Raw genomic sequence first — 27,951 nt, 5'->3', positions numbered from 1 at the left:
ATAAACTTAAAAACATATTTAGTAGAAATTACCTCCGATCAAACTAGTCCTTAGTACGTCTTAATCAAGTTAGTTACCAGTGTGCTCAGAAAAACAATTTTTAAAAAATGGCATTCTTAATATCAATAAACATTGCTTAAAGTAATTAGATAAGATGCAAGTCATAATTTATTTATGATTGCAAAACTGCATGCCCAAATAATAATTTACTTATTTTTTTTTTGCCGGATTTTTAAAAAATGTGTGTATATTTTTGAGAGAGAGAGAGTGTGTGCATACAAGTGGGGGAGGGGCAGAGAGAGGGGAACAGAGGACCCAAAGCGGGCCCCCCTCCCCCCGCACTGATAGCAGAGAACCCGATGTTGGGCTCGAACTCATGAACTGAGAGATCATGACCCGAGCTGAAGTTGGATGCTCAACTGACTGAGCGACCCAGGCGCCCCTCGTATATTCTTTTTATCTGCGGGAGAAGTAATTATATTATGTATATGTATATATATGTCCTATGTTTTTTTAAAGATAGATACAGAAACAGATGTAACTTTTTTTTTTTACCTTATGTTTTCCCCCAGTTTTATTAAGATATGCTTGATATACAGCACTGTATCAGTTTAAGGTATACAGCATAATGGCTTGACTGACATACTCGGTGAAATGATTTCAAAATGTCATTTTAAAAGAGATTTTACATGCGACGTTGCCACCACAGGATCCGTAGTTGTGAAAACCTACACTTTCGTTACAATAACCACCTGCCTTCTACCTCCAAGGATTCACACGTTCGTAGTTTATAAAATGAATGTGTCGCATTTGGAAAGAAAGCCTAATGTCATGTTAAAGACACGCTGTTCTGTGGACTTTTATGGTGACGTTGCTAAAAATCACTGGAGGGATTTTGTGTTGTGAGAATTTAGGCATCAACAGCCACCTGGCTGATGCCGTGGCCAGTAGAGAGCAAAGATGCCCCTCGTGGTATATCAGGAATTAATCAGATAATATGAGGAATGGTGACATTAATCACTTCCGGTGCCTTGGCTTTCTCGTGTTGTCAATACGTCAAATGATTTTCTACCATATCCCTTCGTTAAATTTTGTGTTTGCTTCCTGAGGACTTAGAATGCATGTTTGTTATATTGTAGGGTCACAGATTCTCGATAGCATGTAACACCAAAAGGCTGAACTGCTTTCCTGTCCTCATGGATATCATCAGCAATGGGCTCCTTGGGATTTTTAATTCTTCAGAGCGCATTCAGACCGACAGAAGTACTTATTTTGAAGTAAGTATAATATTATCTCATTTACCTTGAGCCCTAAGAAGTTTTCAAGAACACCCTTGAAATGCTGACATAATATGTTTGGTTGTCTGTTTTTATAATGTTTATTTATTGACTTTCAGAGGGAAGAGAGAGAGAGACAGCAAGCATGAGCAGGGGTGGGGCAGAGGAGAGAGAGAGAGAGAGAGAGAGAGAGAGAGACAGACAGAACCCCAAGCAGGCTCTCAGCTGTCAGCACAGGGAAAGCAATCTCACAATCAGATCATGACGTGAGCCAAAATCAGAGTCAGATGCTTAACCAACTGAGCCACCCACGTGCCCCAATATCATGTTAATTTTTGTGAATTTGTCCTTGAATACGTGTATGTTTTAAATTTTTTTTTTTTTTAGTGTTTTAGTTATTCTTGAGAGAGAGAGAGCGCGCACACACGTGCACAAGCAGGGGAGGGACAGAGAGAGAGGGAGACACAGAATCTGAAGCAGGCTCCAGGCTCCAAGCTGTCAGCACAGAGCCCGATGCGGGGCTCGAACTCACGAACCGTGAGACCATGGCCTGAGCCAAATTCGGACGCTTAGCCGACTGAGCCACCCAGGCACCCTGAATGCATGTACGTTTTAAATACGTATAGTTTACGTTTCTGCGTTCATGCATACACACACATATATGCAGACACACACTATCTAGCAATGATTATGTAACATTGCAACCTGAATTGGGTGGCTTAGAGTCAATGGAACAGCAGAAAATATAATTAATTGGGAGAAGGAAATGACGGTCTCTCCTCTTAGATCTGTCACCACCTGTCACATCTGTGGTAATGGGACTTCATTGAAACAGCCAGTCTTAAAGACCAGACTCTGTGGACTTTGTAACAACTCGACTTCCGTAGGCTTTGGGTCAGCAATCCACAGAAAAATACAGATAAAAATTTCATCACAAGTTTTCTTGAGAAGTAAATAAGGCAATGCAAGCAACAGGTTCAGTTAACCAAGTTATTGTAAAGACCAATAATAAGCACATAAACATAGAAAACCACAGGCACTCAGTAAATTGTGCTTATGAACACAACTACTCTTAATATTATTTTTCTGGGGAGTGCACCAAGTTTCCATTAAAGAACGTTCAGCTTTGACTAGATCAGAGGCCAGGCTGAATTAAAACTAGAAGCAGTTCTTGTGTAAAATATAATCCCCTTGGGGGCGCCTGGTGGCTCAGTCAGTTAAGCGTCCAGCTCTTGATTTCAGCTCAGGTCAGGATCTCACAGTTGGTGAGTTCGAGCCCCACATCAGGCTCTGCACCGTCACCATGGGGATTCTCTCTCTCCCTCTCTCTTTGCTTCTCCCCTGCTTGTGCATGCTCTCTCTCTCTCTCTCAAAACAAATAAATAAACTTATAAAGAATAAATAAAAATTTAAAAAAATAAAATATAATTTTCCAGGTCTGCTGACATCCTGAGTCAGAATCTCCACAGTGGGGGAGGGTGTGCGGATCTAATACCCCGCCATGTTGAATTTCCCTTCACCTTCTTGATATGATACCTTGGGAATACTCTGTAGTTTCCAGGTCACTCTTTATTATTAAGAATGATTCCCGTGCTGTCCAAAGCTTCAATGTCCTTTCCAATTCAAACACCACGGGGTCACTTTGTTGACCTAATGGATGTGGACTGGCGTGGGTGAGCTGCGGTGGACTTTGGCGTTTATTTTCCCCTTTTATCGTTTAACATCTTGGAGTAGAAAGGAGACAGTTGATCTTGCTCTGGACGCCTTGCCCCACCCCCTCTTTCTGCTCCCTTCTGAGTAAAATGTTGCTGGCGTTGGAAGCCAGGAGGAAGGATGGAGAGATTAAGACAGAAAGAAATGGTGCGGTGGAGACATTGATTCCTTCTCTAGCTGCATCTGCCACTGCTGGCTTCTACATATGTTGTCACCACAGCCTTGGTGACCTGTGTGATTGTCTCCAGTAGTGCTTGGCTTTGACCCCCGTCCCTTCTGTAGATGAAGATGCGCTTGATGTTGCCGAGCAGAATTTCCCTTCAGCTGCTGCCGAGATGTCCTCACTGCCAAGTTCGCTCCAGTTTCCCTTGTTCATTGTTTGATGTGCCCATCATGCGGGTAGTTTAACAACTTCCGCCCCTGCTGTAACCTGTGCCTCTTCAGAAAGAGCTCTGAGGACTGTTGAGTGCCTCTTGCCCGCTGTTGGAAAGCTATAGAGATTTGGGGTGTGATGAGGGCTGCCCCACGTTCCTCATAAGCACTTTATGGCATCGTTTTCTCCAACCACATCACAAGAGTCTTTCCTCCTGAAATCTCTTGAGCAGAAATAACTGTCTCCCTGTTCACAGGATGTCATAGACTTTGGGTCTAGAATTTCTTGTCTTGCTAGACAAGAAAGCTGGATGCAGGATTAAAATATGAGAGCTGGCTAATGTCCAGGAGAAGACAAGAGCCCCGATTAAGAGGGCCTTGCTTCATTTTTATTAGGATCATGTTTACAAACATGGTGATGGACGGGCACAAAGAGACAATAAATCTGTGAACACTAACTGGTGGGTGTGAGGGAAAGGGGGTTTGGAAGATACACGGTGTTAGGGGTTTGGGTCAATACAAAACAAAATCCTGCCGCCGGGCAGATGGTTGTTAACAGCAGACAGGAGGCGCCATGTCTGTTTATCTTAGCCAGCCTAGGGGATAAGACAGATAAAGCAGGTAACCTCAGGGTCAACAAGGTACCTTTCTTTTGCTAATTAGCTCTGGGCAGCTTCACCAGGCAGAGCCAATAGCCCTATTTACCTGTTTACCTGATTTGGTCCTTTCTTCCAGTGAAAGCAGCTTTCTGCTATGGTACTAAATTGCGGGGTGTATCCGTCCAGAATCCCTAATCTTCTTTACCTCATATACCCTTGCATTGGGGTCTTTGCCCCGCCTTCTCGATACCTATTTACTTAATCTTGTTTACCCAAACTTGGGTGTGAGCATCCTGTGGCTTTGTAATTCTTTATGCCTTGTGAACCCATCCACGTGGGGCTCAGAGAATTCCTAAACTTATTCCCCACAACAGGAGGCTCCAAGTTAACCTCAGATACTTGGAACATTTACCGTGTGATTTACATGTAGTATCATATTTCAATGTCCTAATAAGACTTTTAAGATGGACAGTATTATCGTTATTATATTACACATCTAAGGAAACTGCCACATAAAGAAGTGATGATATGTGTCCTTGGCTATTATGTTTGAAGAGGCTAGTGAATAATCTGGATAGCCAAGAGTAGAGCACTCCCAAGAATGAACAGATAACCCGCCCTGAGTTCCTGCCTTTCCAAAGATGTCTTAACTACAAAGTAGTTAAGCCTAGCTGACCTCGAGTTCATGGTTGATAAATTCTCTTTGGGCATCCCCTGCTGATTTCCCCACCCAGCTTCTGGCATTCTCCTACATTTCTGCAAGCCCATCCCCCCTTGGATCTAAAGCACAGAGCTCGACGTTCCCGAGCGTTCTTAACCAGCCACTCCTGCATGTCCTCAACTGACCAAATGACCCAGTGACGTCCGGTGTCCCTGGGGGTCCCTCCAGGCTGAGCCCCTACAAAACTCTGACTTTGGTGGGGTATGATCTAACATGGACATAGTATGTCGTTTACAAACCAAGTTGCGAGGAAGGAGGCTGGCTGTTTAGACTAATTGCGATCTTTCCATTCCCAAAGATCTCCCAGCTCTGGAAAACCTACAAGGGTGACCACAGGGAAAGATATGAAATGGGTCCTTGGTGTCTTCTCTACCGTGTCCGGGGCTGAATCTCTGCATAAGCATCTTGGGCAGTTTTTATGTGCTCAGAAGGGCACTGAGGTTTAGGCGGGGCTAAGAGGAGAGGGAAGTAACACATGATACCTGACCTCAGATGACGTGCCGTGTAGTGAGACAACTAATCCCATATTAAACTAAGGCTTCTAGCAAAGCGCAAGGCCCTCCTTACCCTGCATAGGATTTTTAATTGTTGAAATTCGCTGCCCGTATGTAGAGGTGTGCTGACCATTCTTCTCCCGGCCCCACCACCTGTTTAGCAAAAGAAATTTATATCTGCCAGGTCCCTGAAGGCATTTGAACTTGCCACTTCCACACCTCGTTGCGCTAAAGGAACAATTCTTAGTAAATGTTGGACTGAACTGATTTGGCCCCAGTTGCTGAGCGTAGCGAGATAGCTCTTCCACTGAAAGCACACCCACTCTGTTGTCTATTAAAACATCGGCTAAATGTTGCCATCATGATGAGGTCAGAGGCACAGAGGCTTTGTGCCTGCCTCACGAGTTATTAGCTGTGGGACCTTAGCCAATGGGTACAACTCCGTGGAGTTCGCCTCTTCCCCAGTAAAGCAGGATATATGTTCCAAATGTCCAGGTTCCTGCACCACGGGATTGAAAGAGTGTGGGTGAGAAGTTGCAAATGGGACCTTGGGAAGTGCTCTGGGGGGTTCGACCAATTCACTTATTTGAATGATTTAGTGACGTACAGATGAACCATACATCCAACCGCCATTGGCTCATGTGTTCTGCACGATTTCAGGAGCACGTGTCTTATGACCACGAGTACCTGAGTAACGCCTTCTTCTGGATCCCTGTCGCAGCCTGTTTTACTCCTTACATTGCAATGAGCAGCATCAGCGACTATAAAGTAAGAAGAGTGAACAAAGTCCTTATGTGTTCCTGTTACTCACAGACCCCTTCTCCACTATGATTGTTACATTTACACGGAGGTGGGGAGCCCAGTTTGTGTGCTTGCAACAATGCATCGCCAGGCATTTTAAGAAAAGGTTGACAAATATGAAGCAAAGGTTACTTCTCTTAAACAAATTTGGGACCTCAGGAAGCTTGGGAGGTACCATCAGCTAACAGGGAATGGCAGTCTTCATCACTGAGCTTGTTATGGATGACCACAACCTTCCAACATCGTCACAATGCCCCACTCAGGGATGGTTTTCACTTTCAGAAACTTCACCAAGTTACTCAGTCAAAGTCCTAACCAACTCAGCACAGCACTTTGCCTTATTGTTGGAAAAGATGGCCCCTTTAAAGGTTCATTCGAGCTTCATTCCGTTGGAACATACTTGTAGTAAACATTTTTTTTTAAGATATTCATCTAAAATTCAAATTTAATTGGCAGTCCCATGGTATTGATACGGCTTTCTCCTTAACCTCCACAGCCGGCCAATGGCGAAGTCACGGAATTTGCTTCTGAAATATGTTTAGAATCTTTCCACGTTCCCCCACCCTCTCCTTCAACACCCTAGTCAGAGCCACTAACACCTCTCTCCTGAACGAGCACATCAGCCTCCCGCTGTTCACTGTGTGTGGATCCTCGTTAGTCTTCGTATCCACTCTCCACAGCGTGTGACAGAGCAATTACTTAAAAACACACATCTGGCCACGTTGATTACCTAAGTCCCCTCTGTGGTTTCTTGCCAAACCGAAGGGTAAGAATGAAACCCTTGCTGCCCAGCTTGAAAAGCCACGCATGGTCTGGACCTGGATGTCTCTCTCCATTTTGAGATGACACCACTGTCGACCTGATGACTGTGTCTAGCCTGCTGGCTTCTCTCCAGTTTCCCGAGAGCATCACCTGTACCCGCGCAAGTCTTCTCTCCTATTCTGTCTGCCTGCCATGCTCCCTACCAGTCACCTGTATCACTCCCACTCACTGCTTAGATCCTAACTCGGGTCCTTCTCAAGAGAACCCTCTCTGACAGATACACTAATTACAATTCACCTCCCTTCTTTTTTAAAAAAAATTTTGAATGCTTATTTATTTGTTAGAGAGATGCAGCGTGAGTGGGAGAGGGGCAGAGAGAGAGGGAGACACAGAATCCAAAGCAGGCTCCAGGCTCTGAGCTGTCATCACAGAGCCCGACGCAGGGCTCGAACTCTCGAAACTGTGAAATCATGACCTGAACCGAAGTCAGACACTTAGCCAACTGAGCCCCCCAGGTGCCCCCAATTCATCTCCCTCCTAAAGGCTCTCACGTGATCCTTATCTTAACACTTTTAATTTTACTTCTTAAATTTTGTTTTATTTTATTTTATTTTATTTTATTTTATTTTATTTTATTTTATATTTTATTTTATATTTGAGAGAGAGCGGGAGAGGGGCAGGGAAAGAGAGAGAGAGAGAGAAAGATTGAGAATCCAAAGCAGGTTCCGTGCCCAGTGCGGAACCCAATGCAGGGCTCCATCCCATGAACCTGGGATCATGACCGGAGTCGAAATCAAGAGTCAGACGCTCAACCGACTGAGCCACTCAGGCACCCCACTTCTTAAATTTTAATGTGAACAATTTTGATTATGTAGCTTTTGCTACATTTATTTGCATGTTGCTTTTATCCCCCTTCCTCACTGCAAGTCAAACTCCCCAAGAACCCCATGACCAACACAAAGTCAGGCACATGGTATGCTCAGTAAACAAACACATCAACGAACAGAAAATGTCCAGCTCTCTAATACACCCTCGCTATTATTCTCTCTCCTGCTTTTTTTCTGGGTACATTCCCCTTTCCAGAATATTTGTCTCCATTCCAACTGTTTTCCTAACGAATGTCTTTACATAGATTCAATTTTAGATTTAAAATTTTTTATTACTTTTGTGCTTCACTGTTAGGAACATTCAAGTAACATTTTAAGCCTTGTGTTAAGACAGTCACTGCAACGATGTAGCTTATAGTGGGTCACAATATCAAAATCAACTTCCTCGTTTTCCTGTGTAATAACGAAAGATGTAGTTTACTTCAAGGCAATAAATCAAGGCCATTTTTATGTTATTAATTTTAGCAGACGTCTTCTTATGCCAACCTAAAGAGCGTGTAATGAAATTGACTTGTTAGAAGAGCATTCCTTGGACCTAAAATAAAATGCCAATTATAAATGGACTGTTCACATCCAGCATAAATTTTAAGAGTCTTACAGGAAATTGTAAACCTACATCTTTTGAACCTGGGTACAATTTGTGTTCTCACAAAAGGAAGAGTAGCATTGCAAAGAAAAGAACAGGAATTTTCTCACTGAGGCAATGCCCAGTCGTTCAGTGGCGGAGCGTGAGCTGGTTATGTGAGTGCATTTCTCTCTTGGACGGTGACATCACCATACGGTCCGGAACACCACTGATCCCCCTGACAGAGGAGTATGGCAAGTGGCCGTGTCATTTACTAAATCGGTGTGATATACGAAAGGGACACAGGACAAAAGTGAATGATTTTGTGACCACGTATTTGCAATTTCTCAACTGTTCAGCAGTTTTGATGATGCCTCCTTTCCTTTACCAGAGCAAAGCTCACTCCCAGCTCCGGATTTCAGGCCTCTACCCTTCTGCCTACTGGTTTGGCCAGGCACTGGTGGATATTTCACTCTACTTCTTAATCCTCCTTCTCATGCAAATAATGGATTACGTGTTCAGCCCAGATGAGATTGTATTTGTAATTCAAAACCTGTTAGTTCAGGTAAGTGGTAAAAATTATGAGATACTTTTATTAGTCTGCATTTCATGAATGCCGTAACATGATTAATCTTAAACTAAAGAACTTCACATTACCTTTCCTATAGCATGGTTTGGAAAGGTGAGGCTTAAGGATGACGACTTTCCTGGATAGTAGTTATGTTATCCAACCTTAATATTTTCTGTTTTCAGATCTTGTGTAGTATTGGGTATGTCTCTTCCCTGGTTTTCTTGACATATGTGATTTCATTCATTTTTCGCAACGGGAGGAAAAATAGTGGCGTCTGGTCATTTTTCTTCTTAATTGTAAGTACGCATTCAGTACACATTATTTTATTTTTAAATCATTTTAAATAATTTTAAGAATATATGTCTTAAAGGCAAAATCCACGGGGGGGGGGGGGGGGGGGCGGAGAATATCAAACTAAAAAAGCTCCTGCACAGAAAACCAAACAATCAACAAAATGATAGGGCAATGTATGGAATGGGGGAAATATGTACAAGCCATAGATCTAGTAAGGGGTTAATATCCGAGCTACGTAAGGAACCTATATAACTCAATAGCGAAGTAAGCATCGCCGTCATCATCTGATTTTAAAATGGGTAAGGGACATAGACATTTTTCTAAAGAACACATCCAAATAGCTAACAGGTACGTGAAAATAAGCTTAATGTGACTAATCATCAGGGAAATGCAAGTCAAAACCACACTGAGCCATCGCCTCCCACCTGTTAAAAAGGCTATCCTCAAAAAGAGAAGAGATAAGAAATGCTGGCAAGGATATGGAGAAAAGAGAATCTTTTACACTGTTACTGGGAATGTAAATTGGTGCAGCCACTGTGGAAACCAGTATGGAGTTTCCTCAGAAATTAAAAAAAAATAGAAGTACTATATGATCCAGCAATTCTGCTTCTGGGTATTTATTCGAAAGAAATGAAATCACTACCTCTTAGAGATACGTGCACCCCATGTGTATTGTAGCCTTAGTCACAATAGCCGAGACGTGGAAACAACCTAATTATCCACTGACAGACGAATAGCTACAGAAAATGTCGTATATACATACCATGGAATATTATTCAGCCATAAGAATCTTGCTACTTGCAGGATTAACCTTGGGGAGATTAGGCTAAGTGAAATAAGTCAGACAGGAAGAGACAAATACTGTATGATTTCACATATATCTGGAACCTAAAAAACCAACCTCGTAGAAACAGAGAAATGAATGGTGGTTACCAGGGGCTGTGGGTGAGGGAAATAGGGAGATATTGGTCAAAGGGTACAAATTTCGTTATCGGATGAGTAAGTTCTGGGGATCTAATTTAAGCATGATGATTATAGTTAACAAGGCTGTACCATTTACTTGAAAGTTGCTAAGAGAGTAGCTCTTAAATCTGCTCATTGTCACAACAAAATGGTAACTGTGTGAAGTTCGGGATGTGGTAACCAACCTTATTTTGGTAATCAGTTCACAATATATATGTGTGTCAAATCATCCCATTGTACATCTTAAGCTTACCCAATGTTATATGTCAATAATATCTCAATAAAGCTGGTGGAAGAAAGATGAACCGTTTAAGGATGAAACTAATCCAACCAAGAAATAAGCTAAAATAAAGAACTTAAGAAAATAAGAAATGCTATAAAAGCACTGGTCGGGACCACTGAAGATTGTGTAGCTTTGGGAATCATGGTTATAACATATTTATATTTTAAAAATCCACAAAGTGTAATAGTTCCTTTTATAAAGTGAGCATAACTTTAATAACAAATTCTAAGAAAGAGCAAAAAAAAAAAAAAAATCAAATTAGCCTGGAGAATCAAGGACAGTCCCCCAAACAAAAACATGACAAAGAAAACGCCCAGAAGGAAGGTGAAAGAAGAGGAAAAGCAGGCCAGTGATTTATTTCAGATTGTGATGATGGTTCAGTATGAGCAGCAATCAAACCAACAGAGGAAAACTGCATGAATTAAGAAAACACCATACAATTCCTTTAAAAATGCCCAGCAAAAAGTATAAACACTGGAAGGACAAATTACTAAAAATAAAACTAAAACCAAAAAACATAGTAAGCTTATACAGCTGTTTGCTTAATATCAGCAATAAGACAAAGACACCTGCAGGAATTAACTATAGCACCCTGCGTCAGTGAGGAGGCATAAAATACACACGGATTCATGGTTTATAAGCAAATAGAGCGTCACCATCGTTTTGAAAAATTATCTGTTAGTAACTGTTGAAAATTCGAATCCACATAAATGTTAACCTGCATTTACCCTTCTCAGAATCTCAGAACGTTTCCTTGAAGACGGTGAGTGTCGATCTACAAGGGTTTGTGTAGACCATCATTTACAGGGGCAGAGACATGGAAACAACACACTTTATGAAGGCAAAACCGTTGAATCCTTGCGCATCCAGTCAAGGAAATACTGTGCAGCTATGAAGGTGGAATAGCTGGTGTGCCTAAACCCAAACAGGTGTCTATGACCTGCTGTGAAATGGGAAAAAAAATCCAGAGTAATGTGTAAGAAATAGCCCTTTTGTCAGATTCCGAATTTCAGCAAGGATTCCAGCTGATGTGTGCACGCGTTGAATTTGAGAAGCCCTGTTGTGTCTTACAAATGTCAGTCACTCCAATACAGAATTGTGACACAATCTTGTGTCACAAAGAAAAAAAAGAAAGCAAACATGGTGGCAGTATAGCCTTAGGAGGCAAAAGTTGAAAATGGGAACCTTCGTGAGATGAATTCTCTCTCGGAAAACGTCCTAGAATTCAGATTCTTTCACGTTAGTGAAATTAGGCTGCACTTTATTTTTTAGATCACCATCTTCTCGATAGTTGCTACGGATCTAAATGAATATGGATTTCTGGGGCTATTTCTCTGCACCATATTAATACCACCTTTCACACTGATTGGCTCTCTATTCATTTTCTCCGAGGTAAGTAATTTCACACCTGCCATAGGGTCATGAAATGCGTGGCCATTGGAGATAGCTTAGAACATTGTAAAAATGTAGGTGGAGTCTTTATCTGTACAATACTTGAAGCCTCTGTCTTTGGAGAGACCATTCTCTTATCATAGGCAAGGGTCATGTTAGTCAATAAGGAAGTTCTGCCTTGGTTCATGAAGGTCAAAGGCAACTCCACAGTAGTGGAATGTTATAATTCTCATGATAACCCTCTCTCGTGGGAACAAATGACCCCAGTGGGAGGCCAATGAGATGTGCTTTTTCTGTTCATTTTAGACATATTAGGTTTAAGCTTCCTAATAGGCATGCGGTGGGAAATATGTAGCCGGTAGGATGTTGGAGTCTGAAATTCAGCATGTGGTTACTGAGATTCATTAGCATATAAGTGATATCTAAAGCCATGGGGCCAGATTATATAACCTCCTGAGTCAGTATAAAAACTGGGCCAAGGGTTTGGCCTTGAACTCCAAAATTTAAAGATTGGGAAGAGGAAGAGTCAGCAAGTCAGGTTGAGAAGGAGCCCATGAGGTAGGAGAAAAAATGGGGGACTGTTGTGTGCCAGAATCTCTTCTCAGAAACCCTCCTTAAACACTAAAAGCATCCGTACACTGGGTTGTGTGCCAGATGGCAATAAAGAATGTTTCAGGAAGGAGGGAGTGATTCAGCCATTAACACAGAGGTCTTAAAAGTTGACAACCGAGAAGAGACCGCTGGATTTGACTACATGGAAGCCATTGGTGATATTAACAAGATAGAACTCAATGGAGGTTGAACACAAAACCCAACAAGAGGAAGCTTAGTCGGTAATGTGAAATGAGGAAGGGGTACAGGGCCTAGAGACAGCGACTTCTGGTTTTGCTAAAAAGAATAACGGGGAGATGGAAAAGGAGTTGAATGAGGAGAATAGTAAGCAATCATTTCAGAAAGTAGTCAGTAGCACCGATGGGAAGTACTAAAAGACTCCTTGCCCTACTTTTCACGTGAAGTCAGCAAAGTTGATGGCTTTGTTGTTGTTGTTGGTTTGTTGTTGCTGTTTTATCATGGCCTCCTCCTCGGCATTGGATTCAATCAGGGTTAGTGTTTTGCCGCGTGAGTCCGACAAAGAGAAGGATAAAGGAGCAGCAGTTCTGTATAAGGAGGAATTGTAACAACAGACCAGGGAATGACGCAGTTAAGGAAATTAGGAGGTTTGTGGACAGTGAGAAAGGGGTTGGGTCGATGGGTTGGAGGGTCACCAACTCCATATCATGGAATAAGGATAGTAGAGCAAGGAAGCTGAAAAAATAAAACATGGTAGACAGGGCAAAGATTAGGGGGTCTGAAGTTGATTTGGGATGTGGTCCAGTTATTGAAAGTGGGTGACCAAGGCACGTAGGAGAGCAAGATCATTTGAAATAATGCCAGGGTCCTGGCAAACTGTTCAATGAGAAAAAAAAAAAAAGCCATCTTTTCTAGACGGTGGATGGCGGTGACGGTGGATGGCGGTGGTAGAGATTCACTATCTTAGCTTAAAATTGTTCAGAAAAAGGTCCTGGGAAACACAGCTCAAGAAACAAAATTGGCTCTTTACTCTTTATTTACTAAAGATTTGGGGGATGTTTCAAAACGTATTGTGACTCTCGTGAAAATCATGCCCTTAAGTATTATGCCTGTGTATTATGTATGCACGTATTGTAAATCTAATGACAACCATGGAAAACTCCAGGCGAATAGCTTTTGTCTTTAGCATGAGGGGTTGTCAGGACTGTTCTCAGAGCTGGTGGAGCAAGGGACGGAGCAACATAAGGGTTCCAGGGCCGTTGGAGAAGAAGAGACAGAAGGAATGCAGATGTAGAGAGCAAGGCAGGTGAAATTAGGGGAGAGGGTTTGTCTTAAGATGAATCCTGCCCATGGCTTTGATGGGTCAGGACAAATCCTGCTGACGCAGTGTAGAGAAGCATCTGAGCTTAGAGCCAAGCACAGGATAACAGGACACTGAGTGACCTTGAAAGCAAGGAAGACACATTACACAGAAATTGACTTTTACCTGATGCACAAGAGAAAACTCTGGCAAGGTCATTTCATGGACATTCGTTTATCTTAGATGAGATGAGATTCAAGAACAGATAGAGGTTCATCTAAACATGCTTTGCCTCATTTTGCAGATTTCTCCCGACTCCACGGATTATTTAGGAGCTTCAGAACATCAGATTGTATTTCTGGCCCTGCTAATAGTAAGAATACATTTCCATTTAAATGTTTTTGCATGAGAGGGACACATTTGGATGCTTAGCATTGAGTTAAAAAGTTTGATATTGGCCCTTAAAAGTCCAGCATTTTAGGCATCTGAAACAACACCACACACACACACACACACACACACACACACACACACACACGCATGCACGCACACATGGGCTTTAAAATCTGGACCACTATGTGTGTAAAAATCATCTGACACTGAGTATGAAGTCCAAGTTCAGATGGCATGAATAGCCTAGTACCAACTTACTACTACCTGGTCTGTTGTGGTTTCTCTGAAAACAGTTTCATTGGACATTAGATTCTCTTTCAAACTTGTGAAAATGTTATCAGACCTACCTTTGTACATATGCTCAAACTCCTTAAACAAATTCCAGCGCTGAAATTGTTGTTTTTATGGCGATTTCTAATACTAATTGTCTTTTTCTCCCCTTAGCCTTACCTTCACTTTTGCATTTTTGTTTTTGTTCTCCGGTGTCTGGAAATGAAGTTCAGGAAGAAATTAATGAGAAAAGATCCTGTGTTCAGGTTGAGAAAATTCAAAGAAAATTTCATGTTTTATTTTAATACTCATTGCGGAAAACATTTTAATATGCCTAAGTTGATTATGTAAAAATTACTGCACGGGATTGTTTTCTAGGAATTGTGTACTATACAAAATTATTATAATTCATGCTATTTTAATGAGCTTGCTACAGTGAGAGAAGCCACATTAGCACACATAAGACGCCAAAAAATTAAGGAATACCATAATTTCACTTACATACTAGAAGAAAGTTATATATGAGAGGTCAAATCTTTAAAATAATGGCTAAGTGTAGCCAATCCAGGAAGATAGAATAGTCTGAGCAAAAGAAGAAAAAATTATATAAACACCACCTTCCTATAGATTTGAGAAGGCAGCTGGAAAGAACTTTACGTTTGTGTCAAATGATAATAGAAAATTAAATTGAAGCTAAATTTTGGAGGGTTTTGGAATAGAGAAGCATAGAGGAGATTTTGCAGATTGCATAACGGGAAACCGAGACGGGTGTGGTTTGGAAACTTCGCCTAACTTACAAAATATGAATCAAGTTCAAGTGCGAAGTAGGTGTTAGGGCAGGAGTATGACAAGATGACAGCCACGTTTTAGGAAATCTGTTTACAGCAGTAATTTGTAACAGTATGAAGGAGGGAGATGAGAATCCACAGTCCTCAGTGGTGGGGATGATGAAGCAAAGAATTGAATTGAATTGAATTGAATTGAATTGAATTGAATTGGTAGCAATCAGGAATGGGGGATTCTGACCTATTCCTAAGAAAAGACAGTGCTCACTTACTGGTGATTCTGTGCCCTGGATTTTCTGGGATGCATCCCTGATTCCAACTGTTTTAATCCACAGTTCTTGCAAGGTCTTCAGAATTCCATCCATGTCAAAATTACAGTTGCTAGGTGCCTTTTTCGTGCAAATGGTGGCCCCAAATCCTTTGCCAGAGAGAATGTACTATTTTATTACTAAAAAAAAAAAAAAGCCACAACTGACGAGGAAAATTAAACCTAGGCAGAAAGCAAGGATGATGTAAGAGTAGCCTCAGTTGCCTCATTGATGGAAACCAGGCTGTTTGCAAGGCAGACAGTAGAGAGCAGAAACATGGAGCCTGCGTTGTACTCAGAGTTCATCTATTCAAATGATTGAGCATTCTGCAGAATGTTCACTATTTTTGCGACAAGCTTTTCAACTGGAAACCTGTTATTAACAGACTGTTTTGATTTTAGAATTTCTCCAAGAGGCAGTGATACTTGTCCAAACCCTGAAGAACCCGAAGGGGAGGATAAAGATGTTCAGATGGAAAGAATGAGAACCACAAATGCAGTGACGGTTGCAGATTTCGAAGAGGTCGAGCCACTAAACATGTTCATCCAAGAAAGGGGGCTACTTCCCCATCTCAGTCTTTTGAAAAACACTTTGAGGTTCTTTCATCCTCACCCACGTAGCTCAGTACTTGACATCAGTGACTAAGCAATGCCCACAACAATAAGAGAACAAGGGAGATACACACACGTGCTCGCAGACACAGATTTGTTAATTTAGTTTTCAGGGTCGCAGTTTGGGGAAGCAAAGCTAAACATTACAAAACCTAAGTCAGGCTTTGTGAGTTTTGTGAGCTGAGTAGAGCTTGCTGCAAGAGGAGACAGTTTATCCGGGGCGTGTGTGTGTTTGTGTGCATGTGTGTACGTGTGTGTGTGTCTTAACAACCCTGTTGGGTTGGTGGGTGTGTCTATTCCTATTCCCAGAGGAAGGGCGAGGACAGATCATGCGATACGGTGCAAATGTTATCTCCTACAGGGCGACAGACTGGGAGGGCTCACTTGAAAATGGCAGTTTCTGGGGAAAGGACCTGTCTGAGTCATGACTCTGCACAGGGAAAAAATGTGGCTGGAGGGAGTGTGGAACACTCCCTCATTTCAAGGTGAGAAGAAAGGCCCGTTGTTACTTGACTGTCTCTGCAGAAACCGGTCATCATTGCGAGCTGTCTGCGGAAGGAGTATGCGGGCAAGAAGAGGAACTGTTTTGCCAAGAGGAAGAAAAAAGTGGCCATAAGAAATGTCTCCTTCTGTGTTAAAAAAGGTTGGAGAAAGCAGTTTCAACTGTTTGCAGAGCTAGCTTGACCTCTGGAGATGAGTTCTTTGGGAGGGAATAATAATTCCTGAATATGGGGCCCTCTGTTGATGATTCTACAAAGCAGCCAGCTCGTCAGCAGGCACAGGCACATCCATCCTGCTTAGAAGCCTCAGTGATGATATAACAGTGGGGTTTTTTTTCTTTGCCTAAGAAGACAGCTACGTCTGTTCTATTAAAACAGGCAAATAGACAAAAAAGCGTAACAGCGGGAGAAACAAACAAAAAACAATAAAACACCAAAAAACAAAAAGAGGCAGTCTTCCTGTTAAGAAGGCTGGGGTAGCTTTTAAAGTAATATCATTTATTTCATCCAGGGATTGTGGACAGGAGGGAACTCACTGGGGCCCAGCAGTACATTGTGCATTCAAGCAAACAGCACATGTTGGACAAGGGTCCCTTAAATGCAACAGACTCTGGGATCAAAATTTGTTTCAATTCCAGCTCGGCATCTTATTGGCTCTACGACCATGGGCAGCTTACATATCCCTCCTGAGTTTCTTTGCCTATAAAAGGAAGCCAGTAACAACGCTAGGTGTGTGTGGGAGGGAGGAGGGGGATAGGTGAGATACTACATTCGGGCACTTGACACAGAGCTTGACACGTTGTGAGCCCTCCAGTAGTATTTGTTTTTGTTTGCGCTGTAATTATTTGAAGCAATAACGCTGAGCCCACCTATCTCTTTCAGGTGAAGTCATAGGGTTCTTAGGACACAATGGAGCTGGTAAAAGTACAACGATTAAGATGATAACTGGAGACACAAATCCAACCTCAGGGCAGGTCAGTAAACACACAGAAATCTGGCCATTAATGCCGCTTAAAACAAGCATGAACTAATGAACACCGATGACAATCTTAAAAACACGTAAAGGATCCTTTCTTATTAATCCATGGATTGATGCCTTGAATGAAGAGAACTAAGTAACAACTTCTCTCCTTAATTCCAAAAATAGTTAGGTGCTGAACAAGGGCTACATAGTATCGCTAATATCTTTTTTATGGAATGAGAGGTAGCGACACTAAAAGGAAATGTTTGGGTCACTAAAAGGAAATGTTTGGGTCAGTAAAGCTGAACACTAGCTTTATTCGTGGTCAAATGATTTGGGGTGTTTTGGTTTTGCTTTGTTTTGTTTTGTTTTGACTTCTGTATCCTGAGGGCTTATTGAATCGAATTGCCAAGATCCAGGGCCCAGGGAGCAATCATGAAGAGAGGCTGTGCAGTGGTGTGGTTTGCTACAGAGGTTTCCAAGCTGTCTTTCCATTTCTACGCTTGCCTCACACGGCAGCCAAAGCAGTCCTTAAAAGATGCAGATGAGATCATGTCTCTATCCTACTTAGCATCCTTCAGGTAGATTTGACCCCAAATCTTGGGGCGCCTGGGTGGCTTAGTCGGTGGAACGTCCGACTCTTGATTTCGTCTCAGGTTATGATCCCAGAGTTGTGGGATTGAGCCCTCCATGCTGAGCGTGGAGCCTGCTTGGGATTCTCTCTCCCTCTTCCCCTCTCCTGCTCTCTCCCCGCTTCTCAAAAAATTAAATGTAAATAAATAAATAAATAAATAGGAAGATCCAAAATCTTTAGTATGACCAAAAAAGGCCCTGCAAGATCTGGGCTCAGCTCACCCCTTACTCAGATTGGCCTTTGGTCACCTTCCCTCTCTAGGATCTTTGGGTTGATGTTTCCATTGGCAAAGAGTGCTCTTCCTTCGGCTTTGCATAGACTTGGTTACCTCCTTCTTGCCAACTTAAAATTCACCTCCCCAAAAGGACTTTCCCCGACTACACTCGTAGCTACAATGGATCTTCGCTTTTTATTCTTTATCACATTTATTGCCTTGAAAGCATCAAGCGGGGGCTAGAATTCATCCCCATATGTGCTGTCGTGCTTTTATTTCCCATTTCTCTCTCTAGATTGAAAGTTCTGTGAGCCCACATTAACTAGTTGTCTCCTCTTTTGTACTGGGGAGAGAGAATATAGCATCAAGGTCAAGAGCTTGGATTCTGAAGGCAGATCCCAGCTTTAACCCCCTGTTTACTTTGTGTGACCTTCTGCCCAGGTTTTTAAATCGATGCACACATTAGTTTTCTCCTATGTGAAACAGGGATGATAAAACTAATATCTGAGTCAAATACAGTTTTTCTAAGGGTAAAATGATTCAAAACACATAAGATGCTCAGATTCTGGCACCTAATAAGCCCTGGTACACACGACCTGTTAATGCGATCATATGGCACAGTGACTAGCTCATAAAAATAAAAAAGTGCTATGTATTGGTATTTATGGGTTCCTGTGGGCCAGACTAGTGCCCAGGACTTTTCATTTATTACCTTAGTACAGGATTTCTCAAGCCTGGCACTGGTAACATTTTGGACTAGACGATTTTTATTGTGAGGGACTGTCCTCTGCGTTGTAGGATATCGAGCAGCCTCCCCAACCTGTGTGCACTCGATCCCAGCAGCACCCAAGTGTAACAACCAAAAACAGCTGCAGACATTACCAGATATCCTCTGGAAGGAGGATTGCCCCTAATTGAGGATCACTGCCTTATTTTACGACAAACTTGTGAAACAGATCCTATAATTATAGCTAATTTGACATTGGGGAAATAGAATCCTCGATGAGTATCAAATCCTTTGAATGTTTGGATCAATGAAGGAAGTCAAGCAACGGACAACCAAGTAAGCGACCCTGAACTCAATCAAGGTAATGGACTTGGTAATAAAGTCTAAACTACAGTAGAGGGATACGACAATGTGGGATGTCTTCCTTTTGATTTCTGGCGTCATTACCATCTTTTTCCTAGAGCTAAGTGATCCCTTATTTACTTTTGCCCTCTTGGCTGCCATGGGTGTGAGAGAAGGGCATCCCTGAAATATGCCCTCACGTGCACAGACACAGGTATACACAATTTTGGACTGAATGTGAGAATGAACTTTCTGTGCAGGTGGTGTTGAAAGGGAGTGGCGAAGGAGCCTCCCTCGGGTTCCTGGGGTACTGTCCTCAGGAGAACGTGCTCTGGCCCAACCTGTCAGTGAGGGAACACCTGGAGGTGTTTGCCGCCATCAGAGGGCTGAAGAAGGGGGACGCCACTGTCACCATCACACGGTACATGGGGGGAGACATGCCCGTTCACTACTGGAGGGACGTGGTTGGAATGGCGTTGACCCAGCATTAAGGAAGGATTAAGATTCAGATCCTAACTGATGACTCCATTCTTGTGGGAGAAGACTTTGTCACCAAGAAGCCAGTCCAGTGTTGTGTTCTCACACATTAAGCTGGAGAGAAAATGTTCATATTACTCTCCTTTTAAAATATAATTTATTGTCAAGTTGGTTTCCATACAACACCCGGTGCTCATCCCAACAAGCGCCCTCCTCAGTGCCCATCACCCACTTTCCCCTCTCCCCCAGCCCCCATCAATCCTCAGTTTGTTCTCTGTATTTAAGAGTCTCTTATGGTTTGCCTCATATTATTCTTAATATGGAAAGAAGTCATTGAAAATATGTATTTGACCGCCAAGAAAGGTTCATGAAGTATCCTAGGTAGTTTCAATTTATGATCACTCAGAATACTTTTTTTTTAAAGAAACTTTTTTTTAAGTTTATTTATTTATTTTGAGAGAGAGAGAGAGAGAGAGAGAGAGAGAGCATGAGCAGAGGAGGGGCAGAGAAAGAGGGAGAGAGACTCCCAAGCAGTCTCCATGCTGTCAGCACAGAGCCTGATGTGGGACTCGATCTCACAGCCGTGAGATCATGACCTGAGCTGAAACCAAGAGTCAGATGTTTAACCGACTGCACCACCCAGGCACCCCGATCACTCAGAATACTCTTTTTTAAATGTCTCTTAATATAGTGGTTGCTCTGATTTGCCTATTCTTCTACGTATATTCCCCATCGTGTGGCGGTAATATGGATTGACTTGCTCCGCTCCCTTCAGGTTGGCGGATGTGCTCAAGCTCCAGGACCAGCTGAAGCTGCCCGTGAAGACCTTATCCGAGGGAATAAAGAGGAAGGTAAGAGGGGGCTCAGCGTTCCTCTGCACACCCCACATGTCGGCCCCAGACACGCTGTTCCTCTCGTTCCAGCTGTGCTTCGCGCTGAGCATCCTGGGAAACCCATCGGTGGTGCTTCTGGACGAGCCGTCCACGGGGATGGACCCCGAGGGGCAGCAGCACATGTGGTGAGGAGATGTCATGAGTAACCCTAAGTGAATTTATTAATTCTATAACAACTGACCTTCACAATCATTGTTTATAAGGTGAAAGACACCGCATTATCAGATAATGCAATACTAAAGGGGGAAAGATCTAATGTCTTATCACAGCCAGTTTTTATTCAGGAGAAAAAGATCATTCTAACACCTTAATACTCAGTGAATTTCGTTTTCCTGGTAGGTCTTCTGGGTATGCGTGGCCCTTTTTATACTCAACCAAACCCACCTATTATTATTCAGGCTTGATTTCTGCAACATCACCTGATACACAGTTCTTATGGAGGAAAAAAAAAATCCCAAGTCCTTAGGAATATTCTAAGATCATTCAGCCCCAGCCATGCTCTGAATGATATACTCTACCCAATAGTTTGGTTATTTACATGACTGTTGTCCCTCCGAAACTCCTTGCTAATCTGAATTCACTAGTTGCTTCATGGGTGCCAATGGAGGTGCGTTTACAAGTCTTTTCGTCTTGCCCTGAGCATTTCCACTAGGTAACATGCCCCTTGACCTAACTTTAGGCAGGTGATCCGGGCCACCTTTAGGAACACGGAGAGAGGCGCCCTCCTGACCACGCATTACATGGCAGAAGCTGAGGCCGTGTGTGACCGCGTGGCCATCATGGTGTCTGGAAGGCTGAGGTGGGTGGCCGTCCACACCCACTCTTGGTCTCCAGTGGGACCTGAGCAAAGCACGTTTCCCTGCACCGGGTTATCCCCATACAGGGGCGGGAGTGGCTGCCTGCTCCCCCTCTGCATGGCTCTGGCCTCCCGAGGCTGAAATTCACCGGCAATAGATTCATCTTCTTCTCCTGCGTGACTTTGTCTTCCTCCAACCTCCAGATGTATTGGTTCCATACAACATCTGAAAAGCAAATTTGGCAAAGATTATCTGCTAGAGATGAAGGTGAAGACGCCCACCCAAGTGAAGCCCCTCCACTGTGAAATTCTGAGGCTTTTCCCCCAGGCTGCTCGGCAGGAAAGGTAAACATAGGTGTTAGTTTGTTTCATTGTTTTGTTTTTCCGTTTCCTATTTCTATATGTTGTGTTTTTTTATTATGGCGAAGAGAAACAAAAGCTTTCCTTGAGCTTTTATTTATTTATTTATTTTTTAACTCTATGGTCATTGCGAGTACTTTAATTATTAGAGAAAGGTCCAATTCCAAAGGATACCCCAGCAAAGAAATAAGGGAACAATGTGCTGATTTGGAAGCTGACTGTTGTAAGGGAATTCACATATGTTCCTGGTGGTTCTGTCACGTGCCGGGTCCCAATGCACGCGAGGACCTAGGTCATCACGATCCTTTCTAGAGGGTAAAACCATCCCCATTAAATGCATTAATGTATAAAGCCCATGCCCAGTACTAGACATCAGTCAAAGCTCGGTGAGTGGTGGCTCTTAGCATTTTTGTTATTATCAGTAATGGCGTTTGAGGCTCAGGTAGGTGAGATAATGCCAAATCCTAACAGTGAAGCCTGGAGGTGAACGAAGTCCTTTTTACTTAAACGTGATTCTCTTCTCACGAAGAGGGATGATACGTAATCCTGCTCCTTCCCTTCTTGAGGTGTAGATGCTGCCGGTTTCCTCGTTTCTGTCTCCCAATCCCCCCAAGAGGAAAAGGGACCCTTACTGTAAGAGCCGCCTCATGCTTCTGCTTTAGTAAAGTGACTTCTTGTTGATTAAGGAGCAGCCACATGATGGCTGCGTCCACCTGCAGATGCATACAAAATTGGTGACGACATCGTTGCTGCCTTTTCCACATGCGTTCGTCCATGGTTATCTTCTTGAAACCTGAATCTCAACCTCACTCTCTCTTTCTCACAGGTACTCCTCACTGATGGTCTATAGGTTGCCTATTGAGGATGTGCGACCCTTATCACAGGCTTTCTTCAAATTAGAGATAGGTAAGAGTGACTATTGAGAGATAGGACTCGGGAAAACAGAGAAATTCAAATCTCGTGTAAAACCAGCATAGAGTTACACGGACATGAAATCATACTGCCATACCATAAATAAAGGATTAAGACTTTTAATCCAGTGGTTCTCACCCACGAGTGAGTTGGCAATGTCTGTGGATATCTTTGGCTGTCACAACTGGGGGTGGAGTTGAAGGGTGTGACTGGTAGGTCGCCCCCAGGTCAAGGGCAGGGATGATGTTAAACATCCTGTAATGCACACAGGTCAGCCCCTCCCATTGCAAAGAATGATCACACTGAGATATCATTAGTGCCAAGGTTGAGAAATCCCCTCCTAATTGAATGAGGCTCTAGAGGGAAGAGATCGTTGGCATTTGGGGCTGGAGTGTCCACAAATTCTTACAAAAAAATACAAACAAACAATATATGATTGTTTTTGTCTGTATGTACTCTTAAACAGCACTAGATGTTGATAAGGAGGTTCCTCTCTGTTGATATGGGCTAAGCCATAATTCTTTTCTAGACTCTTGGATGGTGATCTTTATATACTGCTTTGATCTACCACGGGCTCGGCATTTGCCTATCACGCCAGTGTACGAAATCTGATAAAAAGCTGAACACCCTCCCCCTCTTCTTGATCTGTGCTTTCTTGTCCCCTGTCCATCATTAGAAGCCCCAGGATTCTAGTTCTTAGAGAAATGTTTCTCCTTGACACAAGGTTAGGATCGCCCCAGATAGCTTTTCTCTTTACTTTCTCCTTCTGCCGGTCACCCTTGCTCTAGGGTCTATGTATCCATTTTCACAATGGGCCCTTTTGGCCTAGTGATCAATTTTGCATCATTCCAGTGGGAGGGAATCCCACAACAGACTCAAACCAACATGAAGTGTTTCATAACCAATTGGGAGCAGGGAGGGGGATGTTCCAGGAACGCCACCTCCCTGGAGTACAATGGAGCCTTTTCTTAAGAGCCTTCTAATGTTTCTGTTTTTAAAAATGTTCCCTCCCACCTCGAGTTCCTTCTGCCGTGTTTAATTTGCTAACAGTAAAGTTCTCACTTGGAGGAAAAACCCAACTTTTTATCACAGCTTCCCGCTCCCCTGTGTCATGGAAATGTAAGTTAGCATTTTTTTTCTCTCCGAATGTGAAGTTACACACAGTCACATTCTCAGCTGCAATACATGTGTTGAATGAGGTGGGCCCGATAGTGTGCAAGCACAATGCATGCCCATGACCATTCCTCTGTCGTGCTACACACACTCATTCTCCCACGCCATCAGATCACTCTGGGGTTTTGCAGACTGCAATACTCCAGCCTCCCATGCCCACTCCAGGTCGGAGCTGCTTAATATTTGGAGACCCGAAGCTAGGGAGGTAGGATGGTTGGTCTTAACCCCCTTCTTATACTTTTCCCTCCTCTGCTCATAAGCTGATGTTTTAAGCCTCTCCAGTGTGGAGTGTAAGGGGAGGGAAGAAGAAATAATATGACAGCAATGCTTGATTAGATTAAGCTTTGCTTAATCTAAGTCCCTTTGAGCTGTACAATGGTACCAGGGCCTCCTGTGCAGAGATGATCAATCACTGGTCCTTTCACAGGGTGCTTTTGTGAGTTCCTTCAAGACTCCCTCTCCCCTCCCGTCTGCCACCTCTGACTACAGCTTCCATTCTGGAGTGGGCGATGCCTTCTCCTCTTGGTCTCTGGGTGTCTTGCAGCCTCTGGGCCACTTCTTGGTATCCCCTTACCCTTCCAAGAGGTCTCTTGGGGTACCCCCCATGGGATGCACCACCTTTGCCTCTCCACACTCTGAAAGTACAGGGCCATCACCGTCCACAATCCTTTACATGTTCCCAGACATGAGTCAAGGACCCAACCAACCCCACGTGCCCAGATTGCAAGCCGATCCTACTGCATTCTCTGTCCACATCCGGCAACTGTCCACAAGAAACCTTTGCTTTCTAGTCTTACCTCTCTGTTCATTATTTTCTTCCTTTTACGTGTCTGCTCGTTTGAGGTCTTAATCACAGTCTACATGGATAACAGATGGTAAAAAAAAAAAAAAAAAGGAATTAGACAAAGTGTGGTCTATGAAGGGACCATTTGCAAAGGGGCAAGGCTCAGCGTAAGTACCCAAGGCTAGAAACGGGAAAAATGTTGCCATTCTTAGGTCCAAAGAGACTAAGAGAGGGAGCAGTGGCTGGAACCCAGGAGTAGAATCACGTAGAATTTCCACCTGGCGGGAAGCAGGGACTTTCAATCAAGGCACAAAGTTGATGTGACGGAGGGAGTGAAGGAAGGAATAAAGGCCTTGAGCCCCCCTCTCCTCTGTCCCTCCTCATGAACTGCCACTGGTGGAAAACACCAGAAAAAGCCTCTTAAGTCAGCCTGTGGAACAAAGATCAGAGTAAAGGAGAGGGAAGGCGGACATAGAGGGGCACATGGTAGTGTTCTAGCCCAAAGGGAACCATCTCTTAGCTTACCCTGCATAGGTGACCTTGAGCCCCTTACGTTGTGTTCCAGTCTTGTGTGGCCCTGCCCAAACTCTAAGACAATGGGAGAATATTTCCAGCTTGTTATACGACCATAGGGTGAATCTGCCTCTCTGTGTTCAGTATATGTGCTTCCGAAGCAAGCACATGCCTTTCCATATTAATCCGAGAATATCTATTACCTTATATTTTAGATTTTAAAATCTATTTGCATGTACATTTTTGTACATAGCTTGGTAAAACTCTCCAGATAAAAAGGATGTGAACCCCTCATGTGCACCCATCTTTCTGCAGTTAAACAGAGCTTCGACCTGGAGGAGTACAGCCTCTCGCAGTCCACCCTGGAGCAGGTGGGTCCGTTTTAGGGACTTTATTCCATCCGTGGGACAGAAGTGTACAAGCTGTGCCCGTGCTTTGCACTCGCTTGGAGCTGCGGGAGGCAGCGTGACCTCCCCGTCTCTTCATTTCTTGCCCCTCTCAGGTGTTCCTGGAGCTCTCCAAGGAGCAGGAGCTGGATGACTTTGACGAAGAACTTGACCCCTCAGTTAGATGGAAGCTCCTCCCCCAGGAGGACCCTTGACGCGCCAAATACCCTATGTTGCTCTTTAAGCTTCTGCCTCGTTTGAAAGATAATATTTTATATCATTAATATATCTTATCTCAGACATGATATAAAATGCTTTTGAAACTCATGCCACCATTTTTCTCAATAATATTACCTATAGTGGGACTAAGGAGCCAAGTCAGTGAGAACAGTCGTGAAACCAGACCACGTGGCTTCTATACCAGCAACGAAATCCCACATTTCATAGGGTGGTCAATTAAAAATGCATTTATTATAGAATGTTTGGGTTTCTGAGGAAGAGACAGAGATAGTTTTATTTTCTGTCTTCAAACATCAAAATACTATCTTCTTATCCTTTTGAATGCAGTACATAAGTACAAAGTAAGACCTAATCCTGATTTTGGGGAAAGGGAGGCAGTGATTATTCAACCGCACAGTATTTGCTTTAAAAAAAAAATTTATTTAAATTCCAGTTAGTTAAACATACAGTATAATAGCAGTTTCAGGTGCACAATATAGTGATTCAACACTTGCATACAGCACCCGGTGTTTATCACAAGTATTCGCTTTTGGTAATTCAGTTGATTTGGTTTTTTGTTGTTGTTGTCGTTGTTGTTGGTTTTTAATACCTGCATTTTCCTTTTCTGTCATTTCAGATTTTCTATTGCACAGTCTATATTTTGTCTGTTGTGACCGTACAGGAAATTTGAAACCTATTAAGTAATTTCAGTAGGAATTTCAATAATCAAGTTGACAGCAGTTTAAAAATTACATATCTTACATACAATCTTGAAACATATTTCTGATTTTGCATTTTTTTTTTATGATGCAAGCATCTATCCTCATGCAGATCTTAATTTCTCGTGTTGATGTACGTTACGACCTCTCTAACTGGTGACCCTGTAGACAGCTTAAAATCAATGCAATATACTTGTATACTCTTACTTGGGTGTTTTGTTGTTACTGTTACAATTATTGTTGCCAGCTGTTACCGACTGAATTGTGTTTCCCCGAAATTCATATGCTAATGCTCTGAACTGTGTGACTGTATTTGGAGATAGGACCTTTACGGAAATAATTAAGGTTCAGTGAGGTCACAAGATTGGGGCCTCAATCCAATAGCACTGGTATCTTTATAAGAAGGGGAAGAGATGCCACATCTCTGTGCACTCGCAGGGAAAAGATTACATGAAGACACGGCGGGGTGGCTGTTTGCAAGCCCAGAAGAAAGATGTCGCCAGAAACCACATTTTCTGGAAACTATCTTGGGAGTTAGCATTTGGAGATGAGCTGCCTACAGAACCATCTGGACTGCACAGGACCGAGCCATGAAACACACACCACAAAGTCTAAAACAAAACCAAAAAATGGAACCACTACAAAATACTTTCTGGTATTGTGCTACCGAGATTAATGAGTTTATCGGGTTGTTTGTTACAACAGGTAGTCACTTATATGTTCACTAACACAGATCGTGCCAGGAAAGGGGTGGGGACAAAAACCTGGAGTAAATATTTCTTGATCAGGACACTGATGCAATTGCCAAAGACCTTGAACTCGTCTAAGCTGCGTGTCCCCAGTCTTTGCCTGGATCAAGATCCTGCAAGGGTGACCCCGTCTTCACTCTCAACCCATTTGGGCCACACCATCCTCAAAGTATAGCCAAACAACAGTAGCTTCCAACCCAAGATATGATGCCTTGGGATCAGTCTACCCTTCCCCATATTATAAAACAGCAGGAAGGATGACCTAACTTAGATGTTATATATAACAAAGTTATATTGAGTGAATGTTTGCAGTATTTGAAGTAGAAAGTAAGCATAATTTATTCCAAGGGCTTAATAAGTGAATCACTACAGGGATTGTGAATAAATAATTAAAAAAAATTTTTTTTTAACATTTATTTATTTTTGAGAGACAGAGACAGAGTGTGAGCAGGGGAGGGGCAGAGGGAGAGGGAGACACAGAATCAGAAGCAGGCTCCGGGCTCCAAGCTGGTAGCACAGAGCCTGACACGGGGCTCGAACCCGCAAACTGTGGGATCATGACCTGAGCCGAAGCCAGACACTCAACTGACTGAGCTACCCAGGCGCCCCAATAAATAATTTTAATGACATCGGGTTCATTTTTCTCATACTAGATGTGCGT

General features: G+C 43.0%; 1 protein-coding gene across 7 annotated transcripts in view; it reads left to right on the top strand.

Moving 5' to 3' along the window:
* Positions 1 to 26,747, top strand: part of ABCA9 (ATP binding cassette subfamily A member 9) — a 71,021-nt gene extending 44,274 nt beyond the window's left edge. For all 7 annotated transcript variants that reach the window (XM_053212486.1, XM_053212482.1, XM_053212484.1 and 4 more), the window contains 18 exons: positions 1,140 to 1,277; positions 5,837 to 5,944; positions 8,583 to 8,756; positions 8,945 to 9,058; positions 11,575 to 11,694; positions 13,869 to 13,937; positions 14,402 to 14,493; positions 15,722 to 15,842; positions 16,457 to 16,574; positions 17,314 to 17,405; positions 19,570 to 19,730; positions 20,562 to 20,637; positions 20,710 to 20,804; positions 21,359 to 21,478; positions 21,680 to 21,820; positions 22,662 to 22,741; positions 25,533 to 25,588; positions 25,720 to 26,747. In XM_053212486.1, the coding sequence (XP_053068461.1) occupies positions 1,140 to 1,277; positions 5,837 to 5,944; positions 8,583 to 8,756; positions 8,945 to 9,058; positions 11,575 to 11,694; positions 13,869 to 13,937; positions 14,402 to 14,493; positions 15,722 to 15,842; positions 16,457 to 16,574; positions 17,314 to 17,405; positions 19,570 to 19,730; positions 20,562 to 20,637; positions 20,710 to 20,804; positions 21,359 to 21,478; positions 21,680 to 21,820; positions 22,662 to 22,741; positions 25,533 to 25,588; positions 25,720 to 25,818 (1,974 nt within the window). In that variant the 3' untranslated portion in view covers positions 25,819 to 26,747. The remainder of the gene's footprint in view (positions 1 to 1,139; positions 1,278 to 5,836; positions 5,945 to 8,582; positions 8,757 to 8,944; positions 9,059 to 11,574; positions 11,695 to 13,868; positions 13,938 to 14,401; positions 14,494 to 15,721; positions 15,843 to 16,456; positions 16,575 to 17,313; positions 17,406 to 19,569; positions 19,731 to 20,561; positions 20,638 to 20,709; positions 20,805 to 21,358; positions 21,479 to 21,679; positions 21,821 to 22,661; positions 22,742 to 25,532; positions 25,589 to 25,719) is intronic.
* Positions 26,748 to 27,951: the final 1,204 nt, after the last annotated feature.

Source organism: Acinonyx jubatus, chromosome E1 (assembly GCF_027475565.1).
Source record: "Acinonyx jubatus isolate Ajub_Pintada_27869175 chromosome E1, VMU_Ajub_asm_v1.0, whole genome shotgun sequence".
NCBI classification, from domain to species: Eukaryota; Metazoa; Chordata; class Mammalia; order Carnivora; family Felidae; genus Acinonyx; species Acinonyx jubatus.
This window is presented reverse-complemented; position numbering and strand designations above follow the sequence as displayed.